The following is a 16,899-nucleotide window of genomic DNA, read 5'->3' on the forward strand; positions in this document are numbered from 1 at the left end:
AGATCTGGGAATGTTAGATGGTAGAAGTGAATGTGAGGGGAGGCCTTGCAGTTCCAGATGTCTCATTCAGAGAAGAAAGAAAAACCTAGGTGAGAGATATCCTTTTCAGTGTTAATTCTCAGGCCTGAACTGCCTTTTTTTTTTTTTTTTAAAAAAATTATTTTCTGATATTTGAGTTGTCTGGCTAACGTCTTCTGGCCTTACCCCATAAATAGAGATTTTTGTAGAAAAACGTAACCTCTTCCCACCTCTGCCCCTTAATTAAAGAACCACCCAAACATCTTGACTAAAGCTGCAAAGCTCACATTTCAGTAGAGAGCAGACTTGGTTCGCTACAGTACTCAATGTCTTCATTCAAATTTTCATCATAAGTCTCATCCTGAGACACTTCCTCTTGGCAAACAATTGCCAGCTGGCTGTCTCTGGAACCGGAGCTAATGAGCAAAAAAGACAAGTCAAGATATGGAGATGGTAGAGACAACCTGTTATAAAGACAAGAATGACAGGCTCCATCTGTCTCAGTTTATTATAATGTTGAAAAGCTATCATAGAAAAATCAATGACTGAACAGATCTGCAGAGTTCACAAATACAAAGCAACAACCTTTGTCTGTGTCCTCTTTCAGAGCAAGAGTTTCTTAAATCAATGCTGAACAATACCGTAAACATATTATTGTCATTTGTGACTACATATACTCTATAAATGTGCACATCACACTGACCACATTTCCAAAGATTTATCTCACTGAAACCGAAGTAAAATCTGAGATGGGCTCATGGAAATAACAGCTTTTTCCCTTGTTGCAAAAGCCTTGGTTACAAATTTCAGAGGAGCCTCCTAGACACTAACAATAACCCTCTCAGCTCTGTGGTGTATGGTCTTTGCCGCCCAAATCCCTTACTCCGTACCATCTTTCCCCTCTGCCTCCTGTTCACGCTCTTGTTCCTTGCTGTCTTTTCCATCTTTGGTCCCTTTTTTCTCATCACTAACTGCAGAGTGCTTCTACTGAATTCAGTAGGATTTGTTCAAACACTTAAGTGTGACAGCCCTTAATTCCCTGCTTGCCTCCTCTTTGTCCCTCTTTCATGTCTCGGCTTTCATTTCACTTCACTCTGAGTTTGTGTTTTCTGAGGAGTAAAATAAAATCTGAAGGTAGTGTGAATCTTTGAGATACTGACATGGAGGTATTGGAGCCAATGTCAGTCTGTTACTAGCATTCACAGAAGAGAGCAGCGTGGCAGTTTTTTTTCCCCATCTTTCAGGGACTGGATAGGAAACATTATGTTATCATTTGGTTTAAGCAAAAAATATTGGGAGAAATGTGCATATACATGGTATAAAACGGCCTGTAGGACAGTGCTGGAGTGACCTTCTTCCTGAGATGGGCGGCAAGTAAAACCGCTAAGGTGCAGGGGAGAGAAAATCAGTACATGGCAGCTCCCCCTATTCAACAGTCTGCGTTTAGCCAAAACCATGCAGAATTTTTGTATGAACATGCCAGGGTGTACTTCACTGTGCTGTGATCAGAGAGTGCCTAGATGTGTGAGGCCAGCTAGAAACTCTAACCCCCGCTAAATCTAGAAACCAGCTAGAAACAGTCCATACATCACTACCTGACTGTGGGCAGAAAAGCCCCCAGTCAGGAGTATTTTCTGGAGGTGTCATGGTGATCATTACCTCTTTTTCAGCCCTACTGACACCAAAAAGAAGAGCTCATATTCAGCATTAATGGGAATTTGGACTTTCAATGGGATGAACAATGGGTCTTACACCCAGAGAGCATTAGAGCATGAGGGAGAACACGTACCGTCCCAGTGTTTCGTAGTAATGCGTCCTAATTCAAGGAAGGTGCCCAAGGAAGCAAGGAGAGAAAAGAACACCGTGTTAGCAGTGTCACATCAGCACAAGTCAGCAAGGGGGAGGGCAGATGGTAACACATATTGTGCAACTTCTGTGGCCTCCCTCAGGTATGCGCAAAATAGAAGAACCACTGGACTCTTTACTTGGGCAATTCTGCACCCACTGAATTTCTTCCATCTTATTGTCCTATTCTGTCCTTTGCTGGGGCAGCATTTCTCCACCTTTTCACATTATGCACTCTCTGCACTGAAAAAAAATTTTCCTGCTCCTTCTTGCTGTTACTGAAAAGGTTAAAAAAAAATAATCCCCCACTGATAAAAATGATACTCCTTTTGTAGTAGTCATCTGTGCGTAGACAGCCTGAAAGCTGCCCAGAGAAGGGGATTTTCTTTGCTTTGTACAGCATTGCATTTCTGAAAACCTTGCCTCCCTCCTCCCAGAATGCCTTTGGTGACCTCTGCAGGGATGTGACCCACTGAATGAAAAACCACTGACTTCCACAAAGCTCCCTATTGGGCGCTTAAGAGATGAATTGCAGTCTCTTTTAGTTACCAGTTGATGAAACACCTCCCTGAGGTGAAGGAGGGACAAATAAGGCTCCTTTTGGTTCTTACAAAGGTTTCTTCATGATAAAGCCCAGAGAAATCAAGTGTGTTGGTCAGCAAGAGTGCTGCTTCTTTGCAGTGGTCAACTGATGCATATCTGTTGCACTGTGGGCTTTGGCACAAGTGGAGAACCAGAAGGCTCGATCCAGGCTGCAGGCTGGGCAATGTCTGGTGAGTGACTTCAGCTAGGCAGCAGTGCTCTGGTGTTTGCATGCGAGTTCCTCTACCTGGTCCCTTGACTCACACTCTGCTGTGAAGCTTACCTTTTGGAAGGTAGTTTCCAAGGAGCCTCCTGCACACGTATGGTGGGTGACAAGGGGGTCCCGTGGCCTTCCACTGTGCTGACAGTGCTGGGGTAGCTGGGTGGGCTGGGGAAGCGGCACAGGGCAGTGTTGTTGGCGTTGTTGATGTTGGCATTGGAGCCTGAAGATGAGTAGCTGCTGGGAGTGAAGGTGGAGTCCACCAGTTTCTCATGAGATGGAGACTCAGTATCTCCCTGGTTGTTGCCAGACTTATTGATGTGCAAAGGTCGCTGGGTGGTGAATGTCTGGGGGAACGCACTCCTGCCATCACTTTGGTAATAGCTGACATGGTTTCCGAACAAGCCTCCGGCTCTCTGTCAGAGAAACAGGAATGATTTTCCCTTTGTGAGTGAGAGGATGTGCAAGGGCCCGCATGTTTCCTGCTTAGACTGTTGAGTTAAAAAAAAAAAAGAAGGACCAAAGTATGCACGATGGCACTGGTGCTCTCCCTTCCAGAGGATAACACATGGACTTCTCTGTCAGAAAGACTAGGTACACACAGGCTGTGAAAGCTTTAGCTTTCTAAGGTATTTCAGAGGACTGGCCAGGTGCATAGGTGAGGCAAAGGTGTCTCTACACCTCCCACCAGTCTTGGAAGTGCAGGACTGGGTAGGGATGGAAGAAGCAGGTAACTGCTCTCTGGTTTTCACAGTGCAGTTGCAAAGCAACATTTAGACATGAGAGGGAATTTGAGAAGAGCACTAGAAACTATTAATCACCTGGAGGAACAAATGAAGACAGTTTTAATGAGCCAGTTATGTACTGTTTAGATGATGAGTAATGAAAGGGCCTGACAGCATCTTTCTGTAAGGAAAGGAGGAAAATGCCAAAGTAGAGGAAATATTACCAGCGGAGACAATTACAAGAAATAGGAATGAAATAAGAAAGAAAAGATTTAGGTAACTTGCTCAGAAAATCTCCTTTTTCCATAGGAGCTCTACTGGGTTCTGGTGTACTTTTTGGATGCTACTTGTGCCACTGAAAGGAGTGAACAAAACACTGAAGTGTGGCTGGCTGCTGCTCTGCAGACTGTAAGATGGCTGAACCGATCTGTTTTTCAGACTCTTTGGCCATTCTTGTTCTGATTTTATTAGGGTTTATGAGGGAAACTTCCATTGAGAAGAAAATGGGATAAAACCTGTGCAAAGATCTTAGGACCTGGCACCCCTGAGTCCACCACTCTATTTTCTAGTAGGGTCCAGAAAACAAGAAAGAGGGCCCAGCTGAAATACGTGAAAGCACAGAAAAGAGAATGTAGCACTCTTTGAGCTCAGCTACTGGTCTAGCCTCAGCTTGCAAACTTTTTCAGCACCTACCCGGAAGATATCATCTTCAGAGGCAGCAGAAACAGCTTCTTTCATGGCCTTATCTAGCTCTTCTTCAGCTGTCAGGTCTCCAGAAATTGCTCGTCGGATCTCTGGCCCAATGTCGTGAAGTGTGCGCAGACCAGCCTGCAAAACAGCAAACTATAGAGCTTCATATCTCCGAGTGGGTATATGAGAAATAAAAGCAGTGCTATTTCTTCCTGAGCACTGTGAAGCCCTTTTACTTAATATAGCATCCCCAGCTTCTAGAAAAACACCACCACATTTTGTTCTTTCATCTCCAGCTTAGAGAGGGAGAAACTCTTAGCAATCTGACCCAGGAAAATGTTTGTTGCTAGTCCCCTGGCTTCATCACAACAGGACACAGACATAAATGCACAGGCTTGACTAAGCAAGTCTGCGTGCTTTAAACTTTGGGTTCTCAGATCCACAACCAGAAGCCCTAGAGCAGCCACAGCTCCAACTGTACCTTGTACTTTGTGCCTCTGAAAATCTCATATTTTTAATCAGTAGCTAAAATATGGGTTTAATAGCTAAACTTCTGGCATCTGGACCTGGACAGTCCTCAAACCCCTCACTGACTGGAATCCATTCCAGGGAGTCCATCCAGGGAGGTAAGCTGTGGGTATGCTGAGACCTCAGTCTGTATCTGTGCCTGCGCCACAGCACTTTTTAGCTTGCTGGAACACCAGAGTCACCCTTCTTCCTTACTGCACCCTCGAGGGACATAAATGGTGCTGCTTGTACAGTCAATGGGGCTTTCTCGTTCTTTCACACAGCCTGGCAGTCCACCCAGTGAACATGTAGCACAGTGGTGAACAGATCCCAGGTCTTAGAGCCTGGTGCCCCATCTGTTGGATAATCTTGGCATCCAGGTGTGCTTTTTTTTTTTTTTTTAACTGGTTTTGCCTCCTGGAAACATGGTCTCCCTGACCCTGTTATACTGACTCCCCTCAGAAAGGGTAGAATGAATGTGGTAATAAGCAAATGTCTGCTGGACACTTCATACCACTTCTCTAAAAGGAACCCAAATTTCAAATATTACCAGCAGATTGATAAACTGTGGATATACCTCACTTGTGCCTTCCACTTCAAGAGCTAAGGGATGTTGCCCATGGTACATACGTGTTTATCCAAAAGGATTGATGTGGTAATTCAAGGGGTCTACAAGCTCCTTTCCAGTGGGGATAGCCCATTGCAGCCCCCAGAATGGTTGAGAGAGAAATGGGTCAAATGCCTCTACTGTACCACCCCTGTCCGTCCTGTGCCCGCTTGTCACCTGCAAGGAGAGCGCGTTGCGCTGGGAAGGCTTGCCCACCAGTCCCTGTTCTTTACGCTTCTTGAACTTCCGGAAATACTCCTGAATCAGGAAAGTGGCATAGAACTTCCCAACGGTCACTTCATCATCTGCAAAGGGGTATTAAAAAAAAAAAATTAAATAAGCAACTGATTTTAAACAGTGTATTTGCTAACGTGAGCCCTCAGAAACACTAGGCACCGCAGTACATCTCTGCCTCTTATGGCATCAGGATGCAGGGCTGAAGGAAGGGGATTGCTCCACAGCCAGAGCTTGCTGTAAGTAGTCAGGAGGAGAGGTGCACGTGGCATTTAGATAGGCTGGCTCTGCTGGCAGAGAACCCCTATAGCTATGCGCCTCTGGATGTACATTGTTTATGGTGAAGCGCCTCTAAGCTTTGCAGTCTCTGGTACTGGTTTACCACTGTCATGGTTTAACCTCAGCCAGCAACTAAGCGCCATGCAGCCACTCACTCACTCCTTCCCACTTAGTGGGATGGGGGAGAGAATTGAAAAAAAGTAAAACTCATGGGTTGAGATAAAGACAGTTTAATAGGACAGAAAGGAAGAAAATAATAATAACGATGATGATAATAATAATAAAATGACAATAACAATAATCAAAAAATTGGAATATACAAAACAAGTGATGCACAATGCAATTGCTCACCACTCACCGACCAACGCCCAGTTAGTTCCTGAGCAGCGATCTGCCCCCTCGGGCCAACTCCCCCCAGTTTATATACTAGGCCTGATGTCCCATGGTCTGGAATACCCCTTTGGTCAGTTTGGGTCAGGTGCCCTGGCTGTGTCCCCTCCCAACTTCTCGTGCCCCTCCAACCTTCTTGCTAGTTGGGCATGAGAAGCTCAAAAATCCTTGACTTAGTCTAAACACTACTTAGCAACAACTGAAAACATCAGTGTGTTATCAATATTCTTCTCATACTGAACCTAAACCATAGCACTGTACCAGCTACTAGGAAGAAAATTAACTCTATCCCAGCTGAAACCAGGACAACCACATAGAATCTTGCTATAGCAGCAGCCTCCCAGTCTGGGTCAATGCACACTACCCTGTCCTGTGATAGCCTGGGGTAATACATACTCAGAGTCTGGATTAACGAACAGCATCTGACTGACCATCCATTCCAGACCTGATCTGGCCCTTCTCTGCGTTGAAATTGTCTGTGCCTAGCATGGGTGTGAGCAAACCAAAATGATCACCTCTCCCCAGAAACACAGTCATTGCTGTATTGTCATTCAATACAAACTGTCAGTCAGATGAAACGTACACAAAGTGTTTATCCAGATAACTCTCCTCCCTTCTCCAAACCCACAGGAAATTTTATAAGACATGGATCACTGACTTCAGAGCAGGCTAGGCAAGGTTCAGGATCTGGCTGTGACTGTTAACGAAGTGCCAAGTGCTGTTTTGTGCTAGAGTCCCTGGACCCACCTGGAAGGTCAGTGAAGGCCACACTGGATGCCCATGTACCTGGGGTCCCAAGAAGCCTAGCTGTCCTGGTTTCAGCTGGGATAGAGTTAATTTCTTCTTAGTAGCTGGTAGAGTGTGTTTTGGATTTAGTGTGAGAATAATGTTGATAACACACTGATGTTTTAGTTGTTGTTAAGTAGCGCTTATCCTAAGTTAAGGATTTTTCAGTTTCCCATGCTCTGCCAGTGAGCAGGTGTGCAAGAAGTTGGGAGGGGACACAGCCAGGACAGCTGACACGAACTAGCCAAAGGGATATTCCATACCATAGAACGTCATGCTCAGTAAACTGGGAGGAGTTGGCTGGGAGGAGCAGATCGCTGCTCAGGCATCAGTCAGTGGATGGTGAGCAATTGCATTGTGCATCACTTGTTTTTTCTTGGGTGTTATTTTTTAATTTGGGTTTTATTTATTTATTTACTTATTTATTATTTTATTATATTCCTTTTCATTACAATTCTTCTTATTATAATAATTATATTTTTATAATTATTGTTAGTATTACATTTTATTTTACTTTAGTTATTAAATCATTCTTATCTCAACCCATGAGTTTTACTTTCTTTCTGATTCTCCTCCCCATCCCACTTGGGGTGGGGAGTGAGCAAGCGGCTGCGTGGTGTCTAGTTGCTGGCCGGGCTTAAACCACAACACTAGCAAAGGAGCTGCCCAGAAGCCGGGTAATTACAGCCTACCAGCGGCACTGCATAGCAACTCACAGCAATCTGTTACGCCAGTTCAGACTGGCTGAGTAATGTCCCCAGGTACATGAGTCATTGACATATCATAGCAGAAACCAGTTACGCAAGTAAAAAAAGAGTTATATGCCATAGTAAAGGTAGTTTTGCTAAATAGGAAGGGGTTATGAGATGGGGCTGGGTCCTTAAGTTGAGTGTAAGGCCGCATCCCTTATACAGTCAGATAAAGTCCACATCATCCTCCCTGGTGCTACTTAGCTTTGCCTGCTTCTTTTGCCCCCAGCAGGCACCCGGTAAAGTCCAGGGGAGCAAATGCCTATGATCAAACTGGGGCAAGATCTAGGAATAAATGTTTCTAACTCCTATTTATGCACCTTTTCTTCCTTCCCTGATTTCTCAGCAGTAAGAACATGATATTCACATTAGTACAGGCAGAAACAGATCTCAGCCTGGTGAAATACAGGTAACAGCTTGTAAAAGAAAGCTTGTCCCCCATATTCCACCTGATGATCATGAGGTGCAGTAGGACATGTCAGGTGGGGAAAAAGAGAGATTCGGGGGCTGGGACAAGATCCTGCACTCACCACCTGCGGGGGGCACCACCTGGTCCAGCAGCTTCATACTGGTGCGCTTCCAGATTTTCTTAATTATTGCTCTCAGCTCTTCGTTGGCTTGCTCCAGGTTACCTGCAGGGTGAAAATCATCAGAGACAGGAATTAAGCAGACCCTGCAGAGGAGCAATTTCTTGTCTGGCACGGCAGTCTGAGGAGGAAAATATCAGAGCTTTGTCAGTAGTGGAAAGTTTTGGGTAAAGAGATGCTCAGACTATTGTTTAGCCTCCTCACAGCAAGAGGTCTTCTTCCTAAATATGCATAGTCATCTCAGGGTAGGAAGGTGACTGTGTTACTGACTGATAGTCTGCAACAGCCCGAAACAACAGAACCATGGTGCTACTTCATCCCAAAAAGCAACAATCTCATCTAACACTTCAAATTTTAATTGAGATCCAGTGGAAGTTGAATACGATGAGAATAGAGGTCAATTAATGGGAAACTACAGCTTGGGAACACCAATAATTGGTGGTAAAGTTGCATCTAGAAATCTGAAGACCTGAGCCTTCTTGGAGCACATCTCCAGAATTACCTGTTGCAGTCCCTGCCTCCCAGCAGATACCAAGTTCTTCACACGGTGCCAAGAGTCTGCCTTGGAGAGTCTGCACAGTGCCCTGACAAGGCACTACAGGCACGTGCAAGGCTTTTGCTATTCGACTCGGAGGACTGTCCCAGGATATTGGTGTCTGTTCTCTGAAGAACAGCATAGGCTATAACAAGCCTTTTATGTAACTGTCTGAATTTAGACTTTACATGTTCCTCCAAGGGGCTCTGAGCTAAATGAGACATTAATCAAGCCACACTACCCCTTTGAGAGCGAGTGAAACAGATTCAGTTTATATCGTTTCTTTCTAGATACCCATTTCCTCCCAAACGACTCACCTTCAATTTTATTTCTTGATTTATGTACATTCAAATTCCTTATAATTGAAGGTCTCTTCTCTCTCTAGGGTACAAACCCACTACCTTGTCCTCCTAAAGGTTCTGTTCCTGCAGCTTTTCTTATTGCTCCCCAGCGTTAAGGCTCCTCCGTGTGCTGCACAGCTCTCTTAATAGGATGCAGTGAAGGTAGGGACACTAAGTAACTTGCTGAGGATGAAACAGGTGGACAGCATCAAAGGCAGAAAACTGACTCAGGAGGGTTAATTCCAAAGTCCTGCCCTAACCACTTACAACTAACCACTAAAGCAGTTTGAGGCTTTAGGTGTTTTCCCAGGAGTTCACTGGTAATGGCTCTGAGAGCTGGAGGCTAAGATGGACAAGAAAATTGAGTCCTTTTTGGGTCTCTGTTTCATAAGACACAAGATGTCCTGCAGGGGTTGTGGTTGGCTTTTTCCTCAGGAGACCCTCTTTGGCTACAGTCAAACTCAGTTTAGCCCAACATTCAAGGCCATAATATAATTTTTTTTGATTTTACCACTTTTTTTTGGCTCAGCTGTCAGTATAATCCTGGCACAGTAAGCTAGGATTCTGCTGGTCTCTGCTTTCCCATGTCTGAAGTATAATGCAGCCACTCCTGAGGCAGAGGTGTTTAGCTATAAATTGCCAGACCTACATGCTCTTTTAGAGCATCTCATGAAGCCAGGTTTGACTCAGGACCAATATCTTTTGTTACAGCAGGTGACAGAGTGCAAGTAAGGGGACAAGCTGAGCCCAAAATCTTGTCTGCTTTCCCCAACTATACCTGCTGGTCTGTGTAAAGCTATTATCAGTCCCTTTGCTTCTCATCTGTCTTTAGGCCTACAACACCACTGTCACGACAACGTGATGTTAACTCATGCTAATGGAAGCACAGGAGGAGTTTTAGTGAGGTGAGACCCTCGAGTCCAAGCTCTTTTGCCTCCCTTGGATTGGAAGATCAGTGGCAACAGCAGTCAAAAAGCAGCCCAGCTCCACAGCCAGTTTGCACAAGGGGAGGCTTCTTTGCACTTCTTCCTTCCCCTGAGTGCTGTTTGAGCAGACATTGATCTAAAACTTTAACTTTGAGACCATTGTAGAGAACATGATCAATAATCTGAGATGATACCATGGGAAGCACTAGCTTTCTAGGTAACTGGAAACACTGTTCTCTCCCTAGAAAATATTATGCTTCAAAACGTCTTTACGTTGCTTTTTGTACCATGTGCTGCATATGAGTAACTGGGATCATCTTACACAAGATGTCCTTATTGTTGTATTGCAGCTCTGCACACTTTGGTGTGAACACCACTCAGCTACCTTTGTACCCTTGCAGTCAGCAAGCTTCTTACCTTCTGTCTTGATCCTCAGTGCTGTTCTGACCAATGCAAAGAGAGTGGCATTGAACATGACAGTCCCATCGCTGTTCAGTGGCATATTCATGGAGACAAGGCGCTGTGGAGTAAGGAGAAGAAAGAGAACAATTGTACTGCCAACACATGGTCTGAAGCATGCTCTTCCTTATGCCCTCATGATGCCTTCCACACCTGCCACCCCTCTTAAATGAGCATCCATGGCCTGCGGATTTAGTTACACAATTATTTATCCAACGATTCCCCCCCTCACTTTTAAAACAAGGCTGTGTCTGCCCTGCAGTGATTCTGTAAAGCCATGTAGGACAGAGAGCGAGTGCTGAGTGGTGTTGCAGCTGCAGGGTGAACTTCAGTGAGAACTTTCAGGGGTTGATTTTGTTCGAGCTCCGTCTTCTGCCACTTTCATACAACAGGCCTGGTTCAGTACCAAATTGGAGGAAAGGGCGTCAGCCCCCACCACTACCACCACAACCATATACTGGGGGGCTCGGACCAGATTGAGACAACAAACAATTTCTAGACTGGAGGCTGAAAGGGATCGACAGTCATATACTTCTGTGTACAGGCCCCAGGCTTTGTATTTCGCTCCGAGACTGATATAAAAACCAGCTACCAGTGTCACATACAAACTCTGGGACTTGCAAAGAGACGAACAAAGAACTTCAAGTGAAGGAAGCATAAAGATTATAAAAATGTCATTATTCACTAGAGAGGGTCCTTTTTCATAGCCGGAATCTCACAACCCACGAAACAAATGAGACACTTTCACAGAAAATCTGTCCTTGCCCTTCCTGTCTTTTAATACCATGCTCACCTCGTTGTTTAATACCTGCCAGTCGTTCAAGCAAGAATGAGATCACACCAGGTTTTTGGCGCACAGCTTGGTCCAAAGAAAATCTCAGAGGTGTTTTCGCTCGCCCTGTTATTTCTGTCTGCCCTCATCTGTCTTGCGACACGTGCTCGGCCCCGCAAATGTAGGGGTGGGTGGCCGACGCTGCGCTCGGCATGCGGGAGCTGCGGTCAGCACGGATGCTCTCTCCCAGCTACCGAGAGGGCTGGCGGGGCACGGACAGCTCTGAGCAGCGGACGCCCCACCTGCGGGTGACCCCCCAGCCCTCGGCTGGGTGGCTGCTGCCCTGCGGAGCTGGGGAGCGGTGCAGGGAGGCCGGGGGCCCGGTTCAGACCCGTGCCCCGCTTCACACCCATGCCGTTGCCGGCTCCGCGGAGGGGCTGGCTAGGAAGTGTCACGGCGGGCTAATTAGCGGCCGTAACTGCTGGCCTTCCCCGAGACGCAGCGCGCCTTACTTTGCAAGCCACCCGGTGAGGGCAGAGCTTCCCGAAGCCGAGGGGGGGCTGAATCCGCCGGAGCAGTGTCACAACGTCCAAGTGTTTGATCCGTCCCCTGAAGAAGACAGCACAGTGAGGGTCGCATCCTTACCGCGGGGCGACCTGCTGATCTGCCCGCAGGGCGCGGGTATCACCGAGAAGTATCACCGAGACCTTCCCGGCCCCACTCTGCCACTCCCTGTAGCCCGGGCATAGCTTAAGCTGTTATTTCAGGCCTCCTGCGTTCGGTGCGTTCCCCAGGATTTGCCCAGTGCTCATATAACGCCTGCTAGTACAGAAAACCCAGCTGTCAGTCATACACGAGTCAATACTTGCAAGAATTGACTTCAGTGTTTTGAATGCTGCAGTTTCTTAGTGCATGGATGAACAATTTGGGGTTCCCCCACCCCCAACCTGCTCAAAATCTACATCTGCTTATGTACTTGTTGGTCTTGGGGCTATAGCAGGCACAGACGTGCAAAGGGTCTCTTTTTTTTCCTGGTGCTATACCTCCCATATAAATAGCCCTAAGCCACTGTCTTTTGATACTTGTTTATGCTTTGGGCCATCACTGGAGCCAGTGCAAAACAGTGCTGAACTCCCTTCACAGCAGCAGTTGGGTTTAAGTTCTGTAAATGGCATCTCAAAAGAAGAATTCTCTCATGGAGGGAGGAGAGCTACCAGAGCCCAAGGTGGTGCTTCAAACCTGGGACATGGATGGGGAAGAGGAAAAAACGAGCTTCCCATTTATAGGTGGGAAGGAACAGGATGTTGTTTGGATGGAGCAGCTGTCTATAACATGGCTTCAGCCACTGCAGTCTTGCCTTCAAACAAGCACAAATAGCAGCACCTATTTTCTTAACGAACAGTATATTTATCAGAATTCTGTGCTTATCCCCTATCCATATTAAAAGTTTCGCTGGTAAGTCACCATGGATGGGAAGAAGTGTTTTGATTTATGTATCACTCCGATAATGTAACATGGCCTTACATATTGCAGAAGCTGAGCCCAAATTAATCTTGACACTATGTCTCCTAAAGAGATCTGCTTTTAGTTTACACCAAGATCTCTTTCCGCAGTTTTTGCATTATGAAGGGGGGCTTTGCACTTACAATTGTCAACTGTACTGTAATGCCACAGGGATCTAAATGCACTTTAAGCCTAAGCATGTGTCAAACAGCATATAATACTGAATGTCAGTTAAGCCCTTGTGTGAGTTGTTCTTGTGTAACTTTAAATCCCTGCAAGTCTGCTGATGTGAATAACCCTGCAGACAATGTAACGCAGCCATGTGAAGGTACAGGTTGTGATGGGCCTATATGACATATGACAAAAAGGAGATTTGAGCACAGCAGCTCTACTGTGAGTAGAAAGTCAATTAGAAGAGTCACAGCTCAATATCCCAAACACATGCAGCAATAAACCAATGCTCTACCCTCCTTTGCTCAATCTCCTGCTGTCCCTCCCTAAACAGTCTATATCTCCCGCCCGACTGAAAGTGAAGCAATGTTCTGCCAGGTAACAGTGCAGCCTAAATGCTGAGATTTTTTTGTGTAGCCTTGCACTGCTGGCTTACGGATTTACCAGCAATACCTTGTGGAGGTGTCTATTTTAGGATTTCTGCAGAACAAAAAGTGTTCCTGCAGGAGGAACATGGCACTTACTGCACTTGATCTAGAGAAAAGAAAATAATGGGCCTGTTCTCCCAAGGAGCTCTGATATCTAGGCTGGGTTACTTACTTGGCTTCAGGGTCATACTCTGCCCAGATCCTTTTAAACTCATCCAGGTGGTGTGGTCCTAAAATGGACCAGTCCCGTGTCAGGTAATCAAAGTTATCCATTATAACAGCTACAAAAAGATTGATGATCTGCAAACAAGGACAGAGATGACTTGATGGGTGAGGCAGGTAACAGTAGGTTTTACCGGGTTCTCCATTTAAGGTCTGGATTTGGACTCGTAAAACTAGGAAACCATTAATGGTGGGTTCTCTGTTCCCCCATTGCCAGCCCCCCAGTTTAAATGGGAAGATCCCAGAGGCAGGATATTCTCAGCTGGTCACGTTTTTCTCTTCCTTACTAAATCTATGAGCCCCAAGAGTGCTGAACGCTTAGACATGCTGTGGTGGCTTTTTATTTGCCTGGCAGAATGGGGTAGTGGTGGAAGAACCTGGGATTTATCCTCTATAGGCAGTGGGGCTGAGATAAAAGTCCTTTCTTCTGGCCCAAGACCAAAACTTTTAAAATGTTGCTGCTGTTCACTGGGAGAGTTTTGCGCACTGATGCCAGCTGCAGAGCATGTGCTGTTGCTCTGAGCAATGCCGCATTGCCAACACGGAGCAGATGCAAGTGGGATATGTGTATTCTCACAGTCATTGCTGCTGGCAGGGGAGGAAAAAACCTGCTCAGCAGCCAGAAGGAAGGTAGGAGGGAAGGTGGGAAGTGTGGCTGAGGCGTTGCTAGCCTCAGCACAGCCCACAATACGCTAAATTGGTTTTCTCATTGGGGGGGGAGAAAAAGCCCTCCTTTGCTGTGCACAAAGGATTGGGACTGGAAGCAGAGCATTCCCCAGAGCTGGAGGGAGGCAGGAATGGCAGCGACCAAGGAGGCGTTGTCACTGGTGCTGCTGGGAAAGACCCTGTGGGGAGATTTCCCCTCTTTGAGATCATTCTTCTGCTGTGCAGTGCTGATGTCTGGGGGGGCAGGGGCTCAGTCTGACAGAGGGCAGGTTTCAGCTGCTGGGCCAGACTCACCAGGAAGGCACAGAGCATGTAGAAGCTGATGAAATAGAAGACGGCGAAGCTGCTACCACAGGAGTGATCGGCTTCGGTGGAGTTGGCTGGCTCGGACTCTGGGTCGCACTTCTTGTCTGGGAGACATGCCAGCATGATTTCCTGCCAGGCCTCACCGGTGGCACACCTGGGCATGGCAAAGAAAGACAGCAGTGACCTTCGATGTGAGAGGGACTGGCACATTAGCAACCTGTCCCTGCTCCTGTGAACATTAATGGGAATTTTGCCACTGAGGTCAATTAAGAGCAAGTTAGGCTGAAGGCCGGGCTTTGGCGTACACTGGCACACCCTGCTCCTCTTTTTGGCTTTGTTGCCATCATCAGCGTGTTGTTCCTGACTGGCTTTGGCTAGTCTGGGTACAGGGCTGTCATGCTGCAAGCAGTCAGAGTCATCGAGACTTGTGTGACATGGCTACGGACTGCATGAAAAAACTCCTTGAAAATGAGTAGAGAGTGTTGGATTCATGCCAACTCCCCACCCCTTCAGCATCCCACCCTGGCCTCAGCACATCTGGCCACATCTGGAGCAGGATGATGCGCTAAGCTGAGCTGGGCATGGCCATGCCAAAGCATGAGTGGGAGTTCATGTCCCTTTCCCTGCTAAAATAAGCTGGAAGTCTTACTGGCTAGATTTGAACGAAAGGAGGAGTTTGCGATGCATATGAACATTTGAGAGCACTGAAAACTGGCTACCTTCCTTCTGAGTAGGAGGACTTGCCTCCCTCCCTAGCACTGAGTGTTGGCCAGTGTCAGCTGGCAGGGTACAAGGCTTAACAGACTGGTCGTTTCATCTGACATAACTCCTAGGCTCCCCCGCTAAGGGACAACATGTTTCTACTCACCTCATGAGCATGACACAGTAGAAGGAGATAAGCTGTGCCCAAGAGCAGAGGAATCGTGCTCCCAGACTGACACAACCCAGAGCTGTCAGACACCCACCTGAAAAGCAGCAGCACTGCCTGGGGGAAGGTCTGGAAATTGTTGTTGCGGTTGATTTCTGTGGTATCGTTCAGCGCAATTTTACCAAACACCTGGCAGAAAGCAGAGGTCTTTTCAGGTTAGCCCTACAAAATCCCCAAACCTCGTCACCTGTAGCTCTTGCCCTCACCCTGACTCTGATATTTAACAGAATCTGCTCATCTCTTAAAAAATCGTTTCCACAGGTCTTTCATATTTGCCGTTGCTTCCCTTGCTTGTGCTTTATCACCAGAAAAGCACTCGTTTTATACAAGAGGCATCTTTTGTTAAAACAAGACATCGTTCCTTATTTCACACTCTGTGAATACATGATATGGGGCCTTAATTTAATGGGCACTCATATGGGGAGAGGGTCCAGCTGAAAGAAATCAATAACACAGAAGAAAAAGCTCCTTCCTTCATTGCTTATCTGTCTTCACCAGGAGGAAATGATAGCAAAGGACCAGCAGCTGCAAAGCCTTGAGCTTCCAACTCTGCAGGGTGCCTTGGATCTTCCCAAAACAATGTAAAGTACGTTGCCTTGGATCTGGAGATTGTCCAAATGCCTGCCCTTCTAGTAGCCATGCTTGTCACCAGCAGGTGTTTCAGCCTCCCCCCGCCTCCCCCCGAGAATGCAGCAGTGTGAAGATGATGACTAGATTTGCCCAGACAAGGATGGTTTACAGTTTCCTCCCATGCCCAACCAACCGTTGCTGCACCAACTACTTCATCCAGCCACAGCACAAAGCCTGCAGCCATCAGCAAACCTTCTTAGGGGCCTGCTCTCAGATGTGAAGACCCCAGTGCAGGAGAGTTTCAGGCTTCTTTGAAAAAGCAGCTTATATAGCTTTGGTATTTTGGGGCACCGGGACTAAGAGCTTAACAAACCTTGCCTGGCAGAAAGGTCTCTGCACAGCATAGTCAGTCAGGACTATTTTTTCCCTATCGATAGCAACATGACAGAGATCTCAAGGACCGAGAGCTGTAATCTCGTAGCCAAAATGAGCAGGAGGAACAGAGCAGCTCTGAGAGGACATGGAGCTTCTTTTCAAGCAAATGTCACTGAAAATTAACACCCCGAGAGAAACAATGAGATAGGGAGAAGTGCAGGGACAATGGCGGGGAGGCCATGCCAGATGGGAGGGAGGGTCTGTACGTGGCAGGATTTCTGCAGGGGTTCCTCATGGATGTGTGGGCCTTCCCCGGCCCCGACCGCCCCATGCCGTGGGTAGCAGTGACAGCCCCAGCTGCACTGAGGAGGAGCAGAAGGACAGTTTAAATGCTCAGAGGCAGTTTGAGCCGAGGCAGCCCGTATTTTTCATTTCAGGCAAGTGTAGGCAAGGGAACTTCCCATGCTGGAAGTCTGAT

At 46.8% G+C, this 16,899-nt stretch overlaps 1 protein-coding gene and 1 long non-coding RNA gene across 3 annotated transcripts in view; one reads left to right on the forward strand and one right to left on the reverse strand.

The window, feature by feature from the left end:
• Positions 1-16,899, reverse strand: part of CACNA1C (calcium voltage-gated channel subunit alpha1 C) — a 492,824-nt gene that overhangs the window by 13,201 nt on the left and 462,724 nt on the right. The window contains exons 34-44 of one of the 2 annotated variants that reach the window (XM_049822254.1): positions 15,514-15,605; positions 14,537-14,702; positions 13,527-13,654; positions 11,765-11,861; positions 10,439-10,541; positions 8,163-8,264; positions 5,372-5,499; positions 4,084-4,233; positions 2,729-3,081; positions 1,808-1,834; positions 306-434 (exon numbers count right to left, since the gene is read on the reverse strand). In XM_049822254.1, coding sequence (XP_049678211.1) covers positions 306-434; positions 1,808-1,834; positions 2,729-3,081; positions 4,084-4,233; positions 5,372-5,499; positions 8,163-8,264; positions 10,439-10,541; positions 11,765-11,861; positions 13,527-13,654; positions 14,537-14,702; positions 15,514-15,605 — 1,475 coding nt within the window. The remainder of the gene's footprint in view (positions 1-305; positions 435-1,807; positions 1,835-2,728; positions 3,082-4,083; positions 4,234-5,371; positions 5,500-8,162; positions 8,265-10,438; positions 10,542-11,764; positions 11,862-13,526; positions 13,655-14,536; positions 14,703-15,513; positions 15,606-16,899) is intronic. The other variant, XM_049822255.1, reaches the window with a different exon arrangement.
• LOC126047934 (uncharacterized) overlaps positions 1-16,899 on the forward strand; it is a 44,293-nt gene that overhangs the window by 6,497 nt on the left and 20,897 nt on the right. The gene's annotated exons all lie outside the window — the stretch shown is intronic.

The sequence above is a fragment of the Accipiter gentilis genome, chromosome 18, assembly GCF_929443795.1.
Source record: "Accipiter gentilis chromosome 18, bAccGen1.1, whole genome shotgun sequence".
NCBI classification, from domain to species: Eukaryota; Metazoa; Chordata; class Aves; order Accipitriformes; family Accipitridae; genus Astur; species Astur gentilis.